We start from the raw sequence: 19,535 nt of genomic DNA on the forward strand, positions 1-19,535 counted from the left end.
TCTTTCCAGGTTATTTTTGTTTGTGTCAAGTTGACAAATCTAAACACATCTGCTTTGCTCAATCCAGTGAACCTCAGGTCCTTGTTAGAAAAATCAACCAAATTCAGCCTTAGCTAGCTCAGGATGACTTAATTTCCTTCCTGTTTCATCAAATCCTTTATTGTTATTGTTATATTTTTTTGCAGCTAAACCTTGGGCTTTGTACACGCTAAGCAGTACTGCCATTGAACACATTCTTAGCCCCATCATCAACAACAACAAATTTTAGGGTTTTGTTGGTTTTGTTTTCTTGAGACTTAAGATTTTTTTTTTGCTTGGTTGTTCAGCTTGACTTTAAACTTCTTGGCTACAGTGATCACCTTTATTTATCGTGCCCAGTGCATATTCTCATTGCTGCACACATGCAGGGGTCTCTGCAACCCCTAAACCAGCAGAGTGGGAGAAAGGAGGTTGTTCTGATCAATATGACTTAGCTGGTGTTAGTTCAGACTACTTCCAAGTAGTTTATTTTAGGCATATTTAAGCATAGCACAATTCTTGAAAATTTTCCTGGTGATAATTAACTCAGCCCATTTGGACAATAAAACTTAATATATGACTATATTGAACCTCTGTAAAGAACGTGTGTCATCTGCCATAAAGATGGGCTCTGTAGATTGGCAAGCTCACGATAAGGATCTGGGGTGGGGGATCCAGTGTGGTCTCAGCCTCACAGATAGTGCAAAGGTCACCAGGCTACTAATCATATCAGCCCCCAGCTTTCAAGGTAGATAACAGGTTATGCATCCCTCCCTTTGAAGGAACAACCCTCTGTGTTTAACATTCCTGGTTTCTCAAGTGCTCTTCTGTGAACACGGGAACTTTTGTGGCTCCCCCACCACCCCGCTTGACTAGCCAGTGCACACATTGCTGCACACTCTTAAGCAGCCAGTGCACATTCATAATGTTGCATACAGAACCTAGAGCATGTCCTGTAAAACTCAGACTCTACGTCAGTTAAATTACTGTTTCCCTTGCCCCAGTCTTGGCAGTACCCATTCTACATGGTGTATCTAGAAATTTGATTACTCAACAATATATGAGTGGAGATGTACAATACTTATTTTCTCGTGACTATCTTATTTTACGTAGGATAATATCCTTTAAGTTTATTCATGTGGCATGGGTCAACATTTCCTTCCTTTTTAAGGCTGAATAGCATCTCATGTCTGTTCCCATTTTGTTTGTCCATCTAATGATGCTTCCACCTTTTGGTTCCTACTGTGAACATAGGTGTGTGCATGTATACTCCAGACCCTGATTTTAATTCTTTAGCGTATAGATTCAGGAATATAATTGTTGGATAATATGATTTTTTTTAAAATTTATTTGGTTTTTGAGATAGGGTCTTCTCTGCAGCCTTGACTGGCCTGAAATTTGCTATATAGACTAGGCTGACCTTGAACTCATAGAGATGTGTTTGCCCCTCTGCCTTCTGGGTTCTTGAATTAAAGTGTGTGCCACCATGTCTGCTGTTTCATTTCTATTTTTTTTCTTTAATACAAGGTCTTACTGTGTTGTCTAGTCTAGTCTTGAACTGAGAACTCCAACAGTCTCCCCACTTCAGCTTCCTCAGTGGCCAGGATTGCAGACATAGGTCACAGGTATAGGTCATTGGTTTTATCATTTTTAATCTTTCAAGCATGTGCTATGCTGTGTTTTGTTAGGATTATAGCATTTTATTTTCCTGTGAGTTGTGCCTGGGGGCTGCAGTTTCTCCACAGCTTTACCAATACTTAGCATTTGCTGTTGGTGATGTCTGCAGTAGCTATTTCAATAGCAGTAAGCAGGAATCTCACTGTGGGCTGTCTCTGGGCTACTGGGTATTGAGCCCCCAAGTTCTCATAAATGGCAACAGGTACTTTGCTCCTGAGCTCAGCCCCCGCCCTCATTATGGCACTGGCTTTCAGTTCTCTAATGATCATTTCATATGCCTGTTTGTCTTCATGGGATCCTTGCCCACTTCTGTGTTGGGTTATTTGAGCTGGATGTTGTTCCTTTTGGATGTTAGCTCCAACCAGGTATGTGATTTGCAAATCTGCTCTTCTGCCTTTACATGCTGCTGATTGCCTTCTGTGATAATCTCTTTGTTGTTGAATCCAATTTATTGGTTCTTTGGTTGCTTTTGATAATGCATCGCAGAAACAGTTGTCAAATCCAGTGCCATGAGGCTGTTTTCCTTTGTTTGCTTAAGGGTTTTGTAATTTCAGCTCTTTTGGGTCTGGTCTGCTTTGAGTTAACCCTTGTGTGTGGTAGAACTGGGAGGAGCCACTTCTTGGCATGTGAATGTTCTGCTTCTCCAACGGCATTGGTTGTTGGAAGGCATTTGGCCCTACACACAAGAGTTTGTTTCTAGGCTTCCCACTCATTGACTGGCCTGTCTGCGTGCCTAGTACTAGTATTGGTTGCTGTAGCTTCATACTACCTTTTGAAGTGAGGCCGTGGGAGACCTTCAGTTTCGTTTTGGTGGCTCTTTTTTCAGAATTCTTGAGATCCATAGGAATTTTATGTTTTTTTTTTTCTATTTCTGCTAAAAAAAAAAACATGCTGTTGGGAGCCATTCATTAGGCTGGGATTAAAGCTGATTACTTTATCAAGGTGAGGGTGGGGTAAAAGGGAAAGTGGTGACTGTATGCTAGTGTTAATCCTTTAAAAATGGCTTTAGTGTGTAATCTAAGCTACCGAGTGACCGATGCCACCCACTGCTTTTCCTTTCCCCAGTTTTTCATCTGGAAACAATTTGAATGAGAAGTCCCAGGAGCAGTACAGGGAACCTCTTCCATCTCATTTCTCCCCACTTCTGTCCCTCCACCTTACCCACACCTGCTCTGGGGGTTGAGCACATGTGAGCGCACTTTGCTGAACCATTGGAAAGAAAGTCCAGGTCATCATGATACTTGAGCTGTATTAAATCCAGCACCTACCACAAACAATGGTATCATATGTATTTAGGAAAATACCTTTGTTTTTAAAACAAATAGTAATACCATAACTATGATACCATTAATACACATGCAAGGAATTTAGTAGAGCACAGTGCAGTCTCTGTCATAGCCTGGGTGAATTGGCATGCTTTCCTTCCCCGCAGTCCACTCTCTCTGAGCTGGGATCCCGTCAGCGGTCACTTGTCCAATGCAGCTGCAGATGCTTTTATGTGCTGCAGTGGAGAGTCAACCCAGCGCTCTCTTCTTGGCTGTGAGCCAGCGGTGTTTGTTTGCCGGTTGCTGCTGTGGTCTTGTAGGATGTGCTCTTTTCTGCATTTGGATGCCAGTGTACTGTGTGTGGGTCAGATCAGCCCTTTGTGTGAATAGTTCCTCCTTATGTCATGCGTATCTCCCCTAGAGTCGCATCAGAAGGGCTGTGGCCCATTGATCTTGTTACTGGTGTGGTTTGATCATCACTTGGCTTTTGTGGTGCCCACCTGCTCTCTCTGCTGCAAAAGATCACCTTTCCATCTTCATGAAGAGAACTAACCTGTTGAGGCAGCGTTGGCAGTCCAATATTCTGTGTCTCCAAACTATTTACAAAACTGGAATTATTTGTTATATCTGGGATTTGAAATGGTGATCTTTAAAAATTTCTTCATTTGTTAATTGATATTCTTCTGTAAAACTAGGTTCTTCTTTCCTCTAGTTAATATATCTAAATACAGTGCTTGTAAACACAAAATAGAACACGTGTACTTCTTTCCCCAGGGTCTTATGTAGCCCAGGCTGGCCTAGAACTCAGTGTGTACCTGAGAATGACCTTGAATGTCTGAACTATATCCTTTCCTTTCACAGGTCTTTGTAAAGAATACCATCTGAAGAAATGATTAGGAAATCACCATTTTTTTTGCTATTATCAGTTTCTACTTTCTAAGTTAAAACTTTAATTGTATGCATGCACGCATGTTTCTGTGTGGGTGGGTATGCGTGGTGTGAGTGCTCATGTCTGAGGAGACCCAAAGTAGTTGTTAGATTCCCTGGACCTAGAGGTATAGGTGGTTGTTAGCCTCTTGATGTAGGTGTTGGAACTTAGCTCTGGTTTTTCTCGAGCCATATGTTTCCTACCTGCCGAGCCATCTCTCTAGTCCTCCTACTTCCTAAGTTTGCTCAGGAACCATGCAGTGGGCTGCTGCTGCCAGCATCCTTGCATATGTGTGCACAGTGTTGTGAATGAGGAGCCAAGAGATCACAGTCTGTCCCCCCACTTTTTTTTAAGATTTATTTTTGTTTTATGTGCATGAGTGTTTGAGTGCTTGCATGTTTATGTATCGAATGGGTTCCTGATGCCCTTGAAACTCAGAAGACATCAGATGCCCCTGGAGCCAGAGTTGTAGCTCCCTCCACCTAGCCATCTCTTCAGCCTGTCTCCTTTTAATGTGGCCTTTGCTCCTTGTTCTGCAGGGACACCCTGGGAAAATGCTTCTTCCTCCGAGTGGAAATTACTCTCCGAGGAGCTACATACAGGATCTCCTTTAGTGACACAGACCAGTTACCACCTCCTTTCAGAATTGACAACTTTTCCAAGGTACCACGTGCTTCTGAGGGCTGGCTGTTCACATGTGACAGGGTGGAAGACTGTGGTGTAGTGCACACGTGACACTCACTAAAGCTCTGTGATCCTGAAACCCCAACTCTGAAGAGGTGTCCTAATTTATTTCATGTGTCTGAGCATTTTGTCTGCATGTACATGTAGGCACCATGTATGCCTGGTGTCTTCAGAGAGAGAAGAGGGCATTAGATTCCCCTGGAACTGGAGTTATAGATAATTGTGAGTCACCATGTGAGTGCTGGGAATCGAACCCAGGTCCTCTGGAAGAACAAGTACCCTAACCACTGAGCAATCTTTTCATCCACGTCTGTCGATTATGATGGTCACTAAGCTGCCTCATCCAGGTTGAAGTAAACTTTCTGCCCCCAAAACTTCTTTTTGACTAAGAATTTGGTTGTCACAGTGCTCCCTGTAGACATGCTGTGCAGGCAGAGAAAGGGATCAGCCTGCTCAGGAAGAGCTGAGTGGGTCCACTGCTGTTGCTCAATTAGAGCTAGCATTTTGTTGTTGTTGTTTTGTTTTTAGGGACAGGGTTTCTCTGTAGCTTTGAAGCCTGTTCTAGAACTAGCTTTTGTAGACAAGGTCGGCCTTGAACTCACAGAGATCTGTCTGCCTCTACCTCTAGAGTGCTGGGATTAATAGCCCGGCACATTTTTATAAACCTAAATGTTAAGTGGAAATTAGGAGATTCTGTCTTTTTATTTTGTGTGTATGTGATTGCCACAGACATGTTAAGGCCAATGACCATGGTTCAGGTGTTGGTATTCTTCCGGTATGTGGTTCCTGGGGGATCAAACTCAGGTCATTAAGCTTGGGACCATGTACCTTTATCTGCTGAGCCATTTCCCTGACCCATTTTAAATTACTCCTTTGAGTTATGTGTCTTAGAATATAAGACTTTTTAGAACCAGTGTCTAGATCCCCATTCTTTCCATATTCAGACATTCACAGGGAGCAAGGGTAGTAAAGACAGCATCGGAGCAATGGAATTGCTGCCTTGGATATTTTGGCAAAGTATCTTAAGATTGTTTTTGCATTTTTATTTATGTGTGTATATTATGTATCAGCACCTACAAAGTTCACATATGGTATCTCCTGGAGCTGCAGTCACAGTTGAGCTGCAAGGCAGTCTGTTTCTGGTTGCCTGTGGTCCTTGCCTTTCAGCGATGGGCCTTTTGAATTCCCTAAGATAGTTGGAAAAGCCTTGTCCCCTCATTGGTTACTATTCCCTGTGGATTGTTCATCTGGGACGATGGGAGTGTCCACCTTGGGCTGGCTGGCTTACTTTCCAGGAAACTGCCCTGAACAGAGTCCTCTGCCCTCTAGGTTCCTGTTGTCTTCACCCAGCATGGCGTAGCTGAACCCAGGCTGCGGACAGAAGTGAAGCCCATGACATCACTGGATTATGCCTGGGATGAGCCCACCCTCCCACCCTTCATCACGTTGACTGTTAAGGGGGCAGGCTCCTCGGAGATCAGCTGCAACATGAATGACTTCCAGAATAACCGACAGTTGTACTACGAAAATTTCATTTACATTGCTGCCACATACACATTCTCCGGGTAATTCTGGACTTAATTATAGTTCATGCAAAGCAGAATATTTTAACTATTCACTGGTTTTTAAAGTTTAAATAGTTTCTGAGGAGACAAGTTACAGCCAATGCTTTCTTTACTAGTAAAACTCCAGACCCAGGTTCTGCCTTGAGAGTCTAGTTCACATTCTCGACTGTAAACTCTACCCATCTCCCCCCCCCCCACCCCCATCTCTGAGAGGGTATCTCTGTATAACAGTCCTGGGTGTCCTAGAACATGCTCTGTAGACCAGGCTGGCCTCAAACTTGGAGATCTGCCTGCTTCTGCCTTCTCTACCCCCAACCCCTGTAGTGTAGCAGCAGCTTTTTCTTTAAGGGCCTCCCGCAGGGACTGAGCCCAGCCTGAACAATTGATAAGTCTCTTCCTGGATCTTGAGTTCCTGTGGTGTCTGTCTTGACATTAGCTGATAAGGTTTGTTTGTGGGCTGTTCCTATAGCACTGACCAGTGTAACCTTCTTAAGGGTTAGTGCCTGAGAAACCAGTTCTGTCTGGTTGTGAGCCCCACTTGCTCTGGTTTCTATAAGTTCCAGAAGCCGCTGAGCTCTGAAGGGAGAGTCCTGTGTTGACCTTGAGCTCATAGGATGAGGGTCCGGAGCAGGGAGGGAGAGACGCTCTTGGAAGCCCAGGCCCTGTTTGGGTGCTAGGAGTTGAAACCAGTTTTGGGGTCTACCAAATGCTATTGGTGGTAATAATGGAGAAGAAAGTACAGGTTTTTTTCTTTAATTGTTATTTTTATTGAGGACAGGTTCATGTAACAGAAAATTAACCATTTCAAACTGAATAGGTAGTGGCATTTAGTACACTGTTGATGTGGTTGTCATCATGGTTGTCACTTTGCTGTTCCTAAAAAAGAGCCTCCCCTGGCACTGTCTTCCACTCCTCCTCCCTGACCTCAGTGACCTCCTTTCTGTTCCTGTGTGCTTGGCTAACTGGGTAGGCCCCGAGTCTGGATCACCCCTGTGGCCTTCTTTGGCTGTCATCTTTCACTTAGTGTCATGTTTTGGGTTTAGCCACATTGCAGTTTGTGACCCTGCTTTTACGAAATGTGTTCAGTCTGCATGAGTCTGAGAAATGTTCTGTGCTGTGTACTTGCTGCCTGCCTGCCTGCCTGCCTGTCTATCTTTCTGTCTGTCAGTCAGTCAGCAGGCATCTCAGCCTTGCAGTTCGATTTCCAATGCTGTGGGTTGACTGTGGCTTTTTTTTTTGAAGGTTTTATTTAAAGGACAATTTTTTTAAATTTCAGTGAAATCTAATTTGTTGAATTTTGTTTTGCTTTTGTCACATATGTTTTTGATGTCCAGATGACTAACTTTTAACCGAACTTATCAGTACTTTTGTAATGTTAAGGGTTGATGAAAACAGGCAAGTGATCTAAATTAAACATCATTTGAGCATTATGCATATATTCCAAAATGAGAAGCTGAGAAGGGCTCAGTGAGCACAGCTCTTTGTTCACAAGCGTAAGTTCCTGAGTTTGGATTCCGGCTCTCAGATGGGAAGCTAAGTGTGGTGGCCAGTGCTCGTAATCCCAGCACTGTGGGCAGAGTTGGGCACGTCCTAGGTCTTGCCGGCCAGCCAACCTAACTGAAACAGTGAGTCCCAGATCCAGTGGTGACCCTGTCTCAAATAATGAGGTGCCGAGTGGTAGAGACAGACACCCAATGTCGTCTCTGGCCTCCAATGCACGCATACAGTTGCATTTACCCAACCATTTACGTATAACCCACAATATCCCACACAAATAATAATATAATAAACACCCAAGCTGAGCCAGCATTCCATAACGCTTGGGATTTTTAAGCCACAGGGAAGCACCACAGGCTTGAATTGGGGGAAGGTGACTGTTGGCCCTCTGGATTCTTTTCCTCCTGAAAGGATTCCATTTCTTGCCAAGACTTGGGAGTACGGTGATGCTGATGCTCTGTTTGGCAGAGCAGAGCGTGGCTGCACCCTTGGACACCTGCCTTGGGTTTTACCTCTTCCCCACCAAAGATTCATGGCCATCATTTCATGTCTTGATTTTGTGCCACTGAAGTTATGAGGAGAGGAAAAATGCCAGAGTTTTGTGTTCACCAATGAGTCCTAACTTGTGCAGGGTAAGAGTGGCTCTACTCCTGTGTCCTGTCAGGCCTTTACTTCATGGCTTCTGTTGGTTTGTTTGTCTGTTTTGAGACAGAGTCTCTTCTGTATAGCTTGGGTTTTCTTCTTCCTTCAGTTTGCTAAGTACCGAGATGACTGGTACCAGCCAGCTTTTTTGTTTGTTAATAGAGGTTTTTGTTTTGCTCGCACGCGTGCGCGTGTATACATGTGCACTCACTTATTTCATCTTAGTTTGCAGGAGGGCAAAGGAAGGCCCGTGACTTCCCACAAGGCAGTTACCTGTGCAGAACTCGTTTTGGATGTGTCTCCAAAGACGCAGAGAGTCATCCTAAAAAAGAAGGTAAAGGCTCAGAGGCTGGCGACGAGAGTCGGGGGCTCAGGCTCATCTAGTCCAAAGTCTCTGGCCCTGCAGGAAGTGGGCTGGGAGCCTGGAGGCTCTGGGCTTGTGCTCCCACTGTGTTCACTGTGATCATGCTGGCTGCTGGGTTCCAGCCTTCTCACTCCCAGGTCCTTCTGGAGAGAGGATAGTACTGAAGCTGTGAATTGTGGTTTTTATTTTTTAATTTTTTATTATTATTTTTTTTCTTGCCTGTTGCTTTTTTTATCTCAAACTGAACTAAAGGAAAATTTCCCACTGGCAAGTACCCCTTTTCATGTCCTCTGATGAGTTAGCCTAAGAAGAGCAAGGCACACCTGTGAGTATAGGGAAATATTCTGGTTAGCTGACCTAGATTTGGAGGGGAAAGCAGTAAAATTTGGTCAAACATCTTAATAAATGGCAGAAGGAAGAGTGATAGCAAATAGTTGGAAGTGAAAGATGGCAGAAGTTCGGGACCGTGGAGATGCAGCAGCAACCAGGGGAAGGAGACCATGAAGTTGTCACCTGGGCCTGGAGAGTCTGTGTAGTTTAAATGCTACACTTCAGAAAGAGCCCCGAGGGAGGTCTGCATTTGCACTAACATCTCACCACCTGTGGCTTCAGTACCATGTTTGTCCTCTGGGCAAACATATGCAGATTCAGACAGGTTCTGTAAGTCAAGGGCATTCTGGGCACATTCTTCCTTCCTCAGCCACATCTAAATGTTTAGGATTAAATTGTTAGGAAAGAGGAAAAGGGCACCCAGGAAAGATGATACATATCCATATTTTTAAGAGGGAGTTCTGGTTGTTTCCAGCTTGGGATAGGTAAGTTCCTGCAGGCCAGCTTCCCTCACTGTGCAACTGGGTGACTCAGCCTGTGGCATCTGAGGGGCTTCCTGTGCCAGCTGGTGCTGTGGGCAGATGTGGGCATAGATGAGACTGTGGGAGCTGCGTTTGGAGATTGAGGCTGACTTTGATCTTATGGGAGCAGTCAGCAGTTCCAGCAAGAGGAAGAGGGTGCTGGTGTAGTTTGAGACTGACTTTCCCACTCCTCCGAGCTACATTTTCTTACTGACTTCCTGGGAGAAATAAAGGAACCATCTAAGACAGTAGTTCTCAGTCTTCCTAATGCTGCTTCTCTTTAGTACAGTTGTGGTGACCCTCCAACCATAAAATTATTTTGTTGCCTCTTCAAAACTAATTTTGCAATTCTTATGAATCGTAATGTAAATGTAATCTGATACGCAGGGTATCTGCCTTGCAACCCTTGTGAAAGTGTCCTTTGACCCCACCCCCACCCCCAAGGAGTCACAACCTGTGAGTTGAGAACCTATGATCTAAGACAGTGTTCATGTAGTGCTGTCTCAGAGTTGTGGGGAGAGGAGCACAGCACACAGTTATGAAGCCACAGCTGTCCAGGCTGGGTTTTTACCTTTACCTCAAGAACTGAAGAGGTCGTTTCGTTTGCCTCTTTGACAGGTCAGAAAGCAGGCTCCGTGAGCTTAGCTGCCTCATCCACGTCATGTGGGTTGTGAACTAGCTCACCTTGTGTCTGTGCAGCTGGTCTCAGTTCCTGGCATTTTGACTCTGACATCCACTTTATACCCTTTGCTTTTTACACTGTAGGATGTAGAATGCAGGGCCAGGAATATAGCTCCGCAGAAGAACTCTGCCCAGCCCTAGACTCAATTCCTAGCCTCGAAAAAATTGTAGAATGCTGAAAAACTATCTTTCTGGCCTGTATGTAGCTTGTGAATGAGTTAGTGGGCAGAGCCAGAAGTGTCCATTGAGGTGGTGAAGCTCCTACATGCTGTGAGTGTGTGACCCTGAGAGCTGCAGCTTGGGAGAGGTGTCCCTGCAGTGGGGAGGCAACATTACAGACCAGTTAAGTGGGCTTTGGCATCGGACAGGTCCAAGTAGTCTCTCTGGTCACTAGTTGTGACAGCATGAGGAAATCACTTTTCTCACCAAGCCCTAACTTCCTTGTCTGTAAGGACAGCGACAGCGTGCACCTTGTTGGATTGTTTTTAAGGTTGAATGAGTTACTGTACTCAGGCCAGACCAGCAGCAGAGTCTCAATAAGTGTTATTACCTGTAGTTTATAATGGACTAGGTAAACATCCTTGACTGACCTTGTCTGACCTGGAAGCCTAATTGTAGTATTTAAGTATTCTAGCAGAGAAAATGCATTGAAAATCAGAAGCAATCAACTGAAAATAACCTTTAAATGCAACCAAATTAATAATTGGTTATAATCAATTCATAAATATTGAGATGGTAAGCACTGGAAGTAGTGAGGGCTGCTGCTGTCCCTGCTCTGGCAGTTTACAGGAATGCCAGAGACAGGGTGCTGACTTGCACATATTCTTGGCATAGCTAAACTCTCCTCTGGACTAAAGACACCTGAAATAATCATACGTAACAGTGGTATTCATGGCAGAATAGCTAGAAAGAAGAGTGTCCAGTCATTGACTTTTTTTTTTAAGGAAAACTAATAGGTGCATACGTTATAAGAATTTCTTTTAATTATTCCTACATGTGCATGTCTGTGTGTGGGTATGTGCACTTATCTGTGCTTTGCCTGTGGAATCCAGAAAAGGTCATTAGCTGCCTGCCTGGAGCTGGAGTTAGGAGCAGCTGTGAATCGCTTGCTGGTGTGGGTGCTGGGAGTGAACCTGGTCCTCTGCAAGAGCACATAGTTCTTAGCCATGGAGCCGTCTTTCCAGCCCAAAGAAGACTTCTTAAGAAATCTGCACCACTTACAAATGTTGGTTGCTTATTAGGACTTTAGCAAATGGGCAGTGAGATGGCTCAGGGTTTGTCACATAATCTTGTTAACCTGAGTTTGAACTCCAGATTTCATGATGGAAAGAGAGAACCAACTCCTGAGATTTATCCTCAGATTTCCACACAATGGAACACTCAACACACACATACATGTGCACACCAAAATAAAATAAAAGTCGAAAAAGAGTTTAGTATGCTTTATTTAAGTTTAATTAGAAATTCACAATAATGAAATCTTAGTTGGGTCTTTCTATAATATGGAAAACATCTCAGCTCAGCTCCAATGGAGAACCTCTTTGGCCCTTAGAGGGGCCTTGTGACTGATGGACAGGACTAGCTGTGGCCACATCTGTATGTCTGCCTGTCAGGAACCAGGAAAGCGCTCTCAGCTCTGGAGGATGACAGGGTCGGGAATGCTGGCCCACGAGGGCTCTGCAGTTCCTCACAACCCCAACAAGCCCTCAGCCACACGTTCCATCGAAGGATCCGCCATCCTGGATATCGCTGGCCTGGCCGCTGTGACAGACAACAGGTAATTCGATGGGTAGCTCACTAGTCAAGCTGATTGCCTTCAAATTCAGACCCAAGAAATTTGTCCCTCAAAAGGAGAGTTCTGTAAACCCTCCTGAGAATTTGTTTTTTGTTTTGTATTTTTTTCCTTAATGACTAATGCCTGTCAAATTCTCAGACTAAATTAAAATAATTTTTAATTTTAAAAATTATTGTGACAGTACCCATACAGGTGTTAAAGATCAAATAAGATCTTTTATAGAAAATGAATATCTACTTTCCTGAGAATTCGAGTCTATCCTTGCTTCATAGAAATGAACATTTTCTATTCTTAAGTCTTTCGAGAAGAATTAATTTGTCTACAGAGTTTGTTCCAGGACATCCCAAGGCTATACAGAGAAACCCTGTCTCAAAACACCAAAAAATAAAACAAAACCAAAAAAATCCAACCAACCAAGCAAACAAACAAATCAAAACAAAACTCTAGAGATGTGTTTTTATGAGTAACTCTCTGGACAGTTTACATGAGTTGCATTAGTTTAAATACGTTACTTCATTTACCACATATTAGTTTCTTCATAATATCAGTGTGTTTGTTTTCATTTGTTACCTTATAAATTTCCACAGATGTGTAAGTTAAGACCCACAGTATTTAAAGATAGAACAGTAGAGACAGTTGATTTAACTGTTCGGCAGATAGCTGCTCCCAAATGCAAGATGGCTTGCCCAATGAGACTCCCACACCTGAGTTGTGGCTCTCCATCCTGGTCTTTTGGCTTTCCTCATGGGAGGCTCAACTAGGATGCCCATCAGATTACATGGAGGGGTGCTGAAAGGCAGAGGGGCTGAGCCTCAGTTCCTCCTCAGGTTTTGACCCAGAGGATTCACTGTTTGTCTCTGTCCAGGTATGAGCCGCTAATGCTGAGAAAGCCAGACCGCAGGCGCAGCACAACACAGACATGGAGCTTCCGGGAAGGAAAATTGACCTGTGGCTTGCATGGGCTGGTTGTTCAGGTCAGTTGCTTTTGACACTGTCAGTCGCAGTGCCCAAGGGTTGTACTTTCTTCAAAACAAAGTGTCACCTATGTTATACATGATGATTTGTCCACTGGGAAGAATTAACCAGAGATCATCATCCTGCTCATCGATCTGGTCCTCTTCCCCTCCTCCTCTATTGTAATTTCATCCCTTTACCATTTTTATCCTTTAAACCTCCCATATCTTCCCCTTGCTCTCTTTCAAATTCACGCCTTCTTTTTCTTTGTTAAATATGTGAGTACATGCACATGTGTGTATGTGTGTGTGTGTTACTTGTATGTATGTATATGTTTTCAAGACTGATCATTTTGGTATTATATAACCAATTGGTGTGTATACATGTTTTTGATTTTGCTTATTGCTACATTCTTAGTGGTATCGAGGTTAGCATTTTGTTGTAGCAACTAGCAGTCTAGACTGCTAGACATTTTTATTTGTCCTCAAATCAGCCAGTCTGTGGCTTAATAAATTCCCAGGGACTTTATCAGGGATTGAGATTTCTGCCTTTTCTTTCTTTGGGTTGGGCATGGGCCCCTGCATCTGAGTGAGCAGGTGGGAGGGCGGCTTGGAGGAGCGAGCACACGGCAGAGCGCCACAGTGACTGTGAGTGCAGGTCTGTCCACCATGGGACTCACTCAGAGACCTACAGTCCAGCAGCAGGCCTCGTATGGTGGTGCGTACAGCCCTAAGAAGCCTCTTCTGTTTGCTGAGATTTATTTTCTTTACCTCTGTGGCCCTGAGCTTTTCTCATCAAAGGCCAGCTGCTTACTTATGTGAAGCTCACATCTGGAGTGGATTTGGGATTTTCAATTAGCAATACAATTCAGACTTCTAGAGGCAAAAGAAGTCTTGCTATAATTGGTGGGTTCCGGGTCTGACCCTGACTTTACTTCTAGTTTTTTTTTTTAAAAGCCCATGTAATTCCAATTTTCGTGGAGCATTTTCCTCCCGCCCAAATCCCTTTTTAATGTTTGTTGTTTCCTGGATCTGCCTACCACGTCTTTGCTGTGAATGTGTTTTGGTTAGGGAACTGGGTTTGTTTCATTCCTATGCTAAATACAGCAATAGAGGGCTTGCAAATGGTTTTTGACCTACCCTTTCCAGGCTATGTATATACTTTCTAAACTAACCCTTATGAAAGGCGTTCCTTGTATTGAAGCCCGTCCTATACGCCTTTTTATTACTCAGTACTTAGAATGAACGAAGACGGGTGGGCAGGGTGGTACCTACAATCCTGTCAGGAGAGGATGGGTTTGAGCTGCTCAGGCAACACAGTAGGTCCTGTTCTGAATATTAAAACAAAACAAAGAGAAAGAATTGAAATATTTCTTTTCTCTAGCTATAGCGTGTCCCCACAGGCCTCACCCTGTCAACCTGCATGTTTATGGGGAACGCAGCAGGACTATGACTTTTCCTAAATGTGTCCCAGTGCCATATGACAGTTGAGATGTGGCACTTGGCTGTTTAGCCATCAGCCTGGGAAACTTTAGCTCTGGAGCTGGCTTTTTAATTGGAAAGCTGAGTGATTAGTGATCAATTTTATAACATTTAAGGGTTTTTTTTTTTTGGCAACCCTCAATGATAATATTCAAAGAAACAGAACTTATTTTGGCTACTTAATAAGCTGATTTTCAGTGACTGAGATTTATTATAAGGTGGAGTAAAAGCAATCCACTTGTTTGTGGGGTTACCTCCTACTGTATGTGTGTGTAACCTGCCACATTAATGCAGTAAATGTATCTTGCCATTTTACACAGTCCTACCACTTTTTTTAATCGTTAGACTAACAAACTGCGACTCCTCAAAGGAGAATTTCAATTCCTTTGTCTCCAAGTACTATGTTGAATTGTCCAAGTCTCTGCTATGACCTTTTCTTGTATCTCTTTACTTTAATGTCTTTTAGGCCAAAGGAGGACTTTCCGGATTGTTTGATGGAGCTGAAGTTGTTCTTGGTCCTGACTCATCTGTTGAGCTGTTAGGACCAGTTCCACCGGAACAACAGTTTGTTAACCAAAAGATGAGGCCCGGTTCTGGAATGTTATCCATCAGAGTCATCCCAGATGGACCAACTCGAGCACTCCAGGTAAGAATTAGAAGGACTGACAAAGCCATGTCTTCTCCTTTCCAACCCCATGGTTAAATATTTATTTAGTGTTCTCATGCTGGATGTGGGCTGTGCTGCCCTCCTTTGTAAGAAAGGCCTGGGTCTCCATTCCAGAGTTGTGTGGGAGCTAAAGTGAAAGTGAATGGAGATAGAAGAATAAACAAAGTCTAAAAAGGCTTAGGAATTAAGCAGGCATGGAGGTGACGTCTCATACTCAGCACTCAAGACACTGAGGCAGCAGGATCACTTGAGTTCATGGCCATCCTAGGCTACTTCAGAAGTGTAGTATAGAGGCTGCTTGGCCGCTTTTTTGACCACTTAGACTCCTGAAATAACCACACAGAAACTGTATTAATTAAATCACTGCTTGGCCTATTAGCTCTAACTTTTTATTGGCTAACTTTTACATCTTAATTTAACCCTTTTATTATTTTATATTTTACCACGAGATTCGTGGCCTATGAGCAAGGGTCCATCATCTTTGTCTCTGGCTGAGGCTCCATGGCTTCTCTCTCACTCTGCCTCCTTTCTCTCAGCGTTGTTTAGTGCCCCCCCTCCTCACCTACCTCTGTTCTGCTCTGTGCAGGCCCAAGACAGTTTTTTTTTTTAATTAACCAATGGTATTCACAGCATACAGAGGGGAATCCCACATCACAGAAGAATTTTATCTCCAAAGTATAAGAATTTAAATAGATAAGAAAAATACATAATGGTATTCTCAATATAGTTAACTATTATACTAATATTTTGAATAATTGGTGTGTGACCCCTCTTGAGAAGAGAGGAGCTTTTCTAGCCAAATAAGTACAGTGCTGTGTCATGAAGCGAGGGGTGAAGGGATGTAGAAGGGACTGGAGGCAGAGAAAGCCCAGCTAAGAGCTTCCAAAGGCATGATGATTGGAGATGGTGCCTAGGTCAGGGTGAGCATGTGAGGGGGAAGGAAAGAAGCTAATGCAAAGGTAGCTGATTGGTCAGTGACTGAGTGTGGGATGAGGCTTGAGGCAATGTTTTCTCCAGGTATCTGTTCTAGGTAACAGGGAGGACAAGGGTCCATATCACTAAGCCAAATGTAGAGTAGACTTGAAGAAAATAAGTTATATTGGCACTTGCTGAGCTAAGGTAGCCTCATGATTCTATATGATGATGCCCAAAGCCATTGGGACTTCTGCTCTGAGACTTAAAGCAAGATGTATGCTGGAAATATAGAGTCATCAGTCAGAGTAATAGGGAGCTGAAGGAAATAAGACAGCGGAGTGCTGTGTGGGCATTCTGATACAACATATTCTCCATACCACGATTTGTAGTAATGCTTTACAGAGGGATACTCATGGCAAAGCAGGTGCACTGCAGAGTCCTGCCTGTGTGCACCAAAGCCTGCCTGCACTCTGTGAGGCCTGCCCTTGCTCTGTGGAAGCACCCAAGGTGTTTAGCTGAATAGAGTGTTGTCTAGATTCAGAATTGTACCTGCTTAATTATTGCCCAAATCTTTCCCTAGCAACCTGAGAAGCCATTAGCTTTCCATAGGTTTCCTAGGCGTATAGTGAGTGACTCTTGACCTATAGTTGATATGTAAGTGTGAGCCCTCGTCTTGTTCTGTTTTGATTTCAGATAGCAGACTTCTGCCAGCGGAAAAGTGAGCACTCATCATATGAAGTGGAGGAACTCCCTGTTACAGAGCAGGAGTTGCGGAAACTGAGGAATCCAGACACACAGCAGGAGCTGGAAGTAAGCTTCCTGGTTTGTTTAGCCCCATGTGCATGTGCATGTGTGTGTGAGGTCAGTGGGCAGATCGTAGGAGCAGATCTCTCCTTCCTCACCCACTGAGCCATCTTGCCTTTTCAAGCAGTAAGTTTTTTAAATGGTTGCAGATTAATTTTCTTGGTCATCCGTTGGCTGAGAAAATTTGCTCTGTGATTGTGTGAACTCTGAGTGTGAGTGTGGGATGCTGTTTCATGTGTTTACTGTTAACCACATGTGTGTTTATGTCGTGAGTGATGTCTGGAGCTTACATAGAATCACAGAATAACAGATGTTGCTCATGTAAGATGACAAAAAGGAAGCTACATGGTCCAGATTTTCATAGTATTTAGAGAAAGGGAATCCGGATTTCCCTCCATCTTGCTCAAGTCCTTATTCCTTTCTCTTTGTTTGCGTTTTGGGAGGAGAATGGTAAGTTTGAAACCAAGATGAGGAGAGCGTGAGGAAGCATTTCTATTTGATCGTGTTGATGGTGTTTAATCAAATGCCTGTGCAGAACCATGTCGGGTGCTGTAGAAGTGTACAAAATAGCCTGTGAGGAGTTCATATCCCAAACCGGGAGAGAAAGTCTAAAACAGTCAGTCTACTGTACTGCACAGCGTCTGTGTGTGCTGGGTGAGGGCTCCTCACGTCCCTCTGCCGTTCTGACCTGGCTGAGGAATACTACAGTGGAAGGCTTCTGGGGAGATGACGTCACCTGAGCCAGGTGCCTAGTGAGGCTCTTCAGTGCTTTTCTGCTCTTTAGAGGTAAACACTAGGGGTTGAAAACCAGCCCTGTCTGCGTTCTCTGGCTGTGAGCACTCCTATCATTTCCTTTCAGGTGCTTGTGCGGTTAGAAGGTGGAATTGGTGTCTCTTTGATTAACAAAGTCCCAGAAGAATTGATCTTTGCAAGCCTTACGGGAATCAACGTCCACTACACCCAGCTGGCAGCTAGTCACATGCTTGAGCTCAGCATACAGGACGTGCAGGTACCAGGATGAGAGTGCTCAGATCAAGTGTTTTGTTAATATTTTGGAGGAATTTTTTTAAAATTTCTTTCAATTATGTGTGAATATGCACACGTGAGTGCTAGTGCCAAGGAAAGACAAAACTGTCCCCTAAGATCTGAAGTTAGAGGCAGTTGTGAACCGTTCAATATGGGTGCTGGGAAGCACACCCAGATCCTTTGCAAGAGCAGCAAGCGTGTTTAACTACTGTGCCACCTCTCCAGCCCCTGGAGGAAATAGCTTGTGGTCTTCATGAGAATCGTTCTGGCACCTCACAAATTCTTTTTGTTTTTGAGATTGACTCTTACTATATAGGCCTGTAACTTGCTATATAGGTCCAGGCTGGCCTGGAGCTCACAAAGAATGCCTGCCTCTGCCTCGTGAATGCCATCCTCAAAAGGCATGGTCATTATGCCTGGTGACATAGACGAATTCCAGATATTCTAGCTGACCTATAAATAATCTAATTTAATCTAATCTAAATAAATAATTGGGGTGGGAGGTGCTTGCACAGTGTGTGTATGTATAGGTCGGGACAAAGTCAGTTCCCTCCTCTCTCCTTTACCTGGACTCCAGGTCTTGAACGTAGGTTGTCAGGCTTGCATCGCCAGGCTATGTGACCAGCCTCAAGTTTCCCATCTCCTGGAGGAGATGGGGGTCATCGTAGGGATAAACAACAGGGTCTGACATCTACTTCCAGGCAAGATGGAATGACTGAGACTGGCTTCGAGATAAACCCTAACTCCACATAAAATAGCAGCAGCTTCAGGACACTGAAAATCAGACCACAATGGACAGTAACCCATGAAAGATGAAAAAGAAGAGAGGTGAACCTTATAACTGAATTAGCTTGAGAACTTTCCATGCTGTGGTGCTGAGAGAGGAGGCTAGAACAGGCCTGCAGCGTAGAAGCATAGAGAAGACAACTGAGCATCCACAGGTACTGACAGCTCAGTAGATAGTGGTGTACCTGTGTGGAGAGAGCTGAGATTTCGCAGAGTGCCAAGCTGTAGGAGGACACTTCTCATCCAGGAAGATCTGAGGGAGCAGAGTGCGACCTGCATTGGAAACTCCAGAACAGTCTCAACTCTCCATGGTCTATTGGCCCCAGATTGAATGTTACACTGACCTGGTCTTGAAAATCATGAATGGAAAATCTGGATGGATCCTAGGAAGTTGACTATGTCCGCAGCAAGCCTCGTGATGTATTGGAGTGCAAACATGTTCAGCACCCAACAAGGCAAAGCTGACAGGCTCACATCCTGTCAACAGCTGCCATGTGTGTCTCTGAGCAGAGCAGCACACTGAGGGCGCGAATGCTTTCAGGGTGGACCCCGCACTGGCATGGTCACTAGAACACAGTAAAACTGTTATGGGAACTGGAGGTTAATATCTTCGGAAAATCCAGTAGCAACCCAGAAAACAAAAACTTGACTTTAAGAAATGAAAATTTCAATGGATGTATATAACACACAAGCTGGATGGGGACATGTGACCTTCCATGTCCACGGGCTCCTTATCTGTGCTAAACTTATACAGGTTTTCCTCCATATCATTGTTTCCTAAACAAAGAATAACAACTGATTCCATCCCACTTACATTGTATGAGGCACTGCAAGCCATTTAGAGACTGTAAAGAATGCAGGAGGCTGTGTGTAGCTATGTGCAAATACCACACTGCTTTATCGGATAGAGCATTTATGGGTTTTAGCATGCAGGG

General features: G+C 44.0%; 1 protein-coding gene across 6 annotated transcripts in view; it reads left to right on the top strand.

Annotated features, from left to right (window-relative positions):
* Vps13d (vacuolar protein sorting 13 homolog D) overlaps window positions 1-19,535 on the top strand; it is a 222,268-nt gene that overhangs the window by 115,754 nt on the left and 86,979 nt on the right. For all 6 annotated transcript variants that reach the window (XR_015002163.2, XM_085690301.2, XM_048461274.3 and 3 more), the window contains 8 exons: window positions 4,428-4,551; window positions 5,902-6,137; window positions 8,502-8,610; window positions 11,786-11,949; window positions 12,833-12,941; window positions 14,869-15,048; window positions 16,678-16,794; window positions 17,648-17,797. Coding sequence is in view for 5 of the 6 variants with exons in the window: in XM_085690301.2 (XP_085546427.2) it covers window positions 4,428-4,551; window positions 5,902-6,137; window positions 8,502-8,610; window positions 11,786-11,949; window positions 12,833-12,941; window positions 14,869-15,048; window positions 16,678-16,794; window positions 17,648-17,797 (1,189 nt within the window). In the remaining variant the exon portion in view is untranslated. The remainder of the gene's footprint in view (window positions 1-4,427; window positions 4,552-5,901; window positions 6,138-8,501; window positions 8,611-11,785; window positions 11,950-12,832; window positions 12,942-14,868; window positions 15,049-16,677; window positions 16,795-17,647; window positions 17,798-19,535) is intronic.

Source organism: Myodes glareolus, chromosome 6 (assembly GCF_982192425.1).
Source record: "Myodes glareolus chromosome 6, mMyoGla1.1, whole genome shotgun sequence".
Lineage (NCBI taxonomy): Eukaryota > Metazoa > Chordata > Mammalia > Rodentia > Cricetidae > Myodes > Myodes glareolus.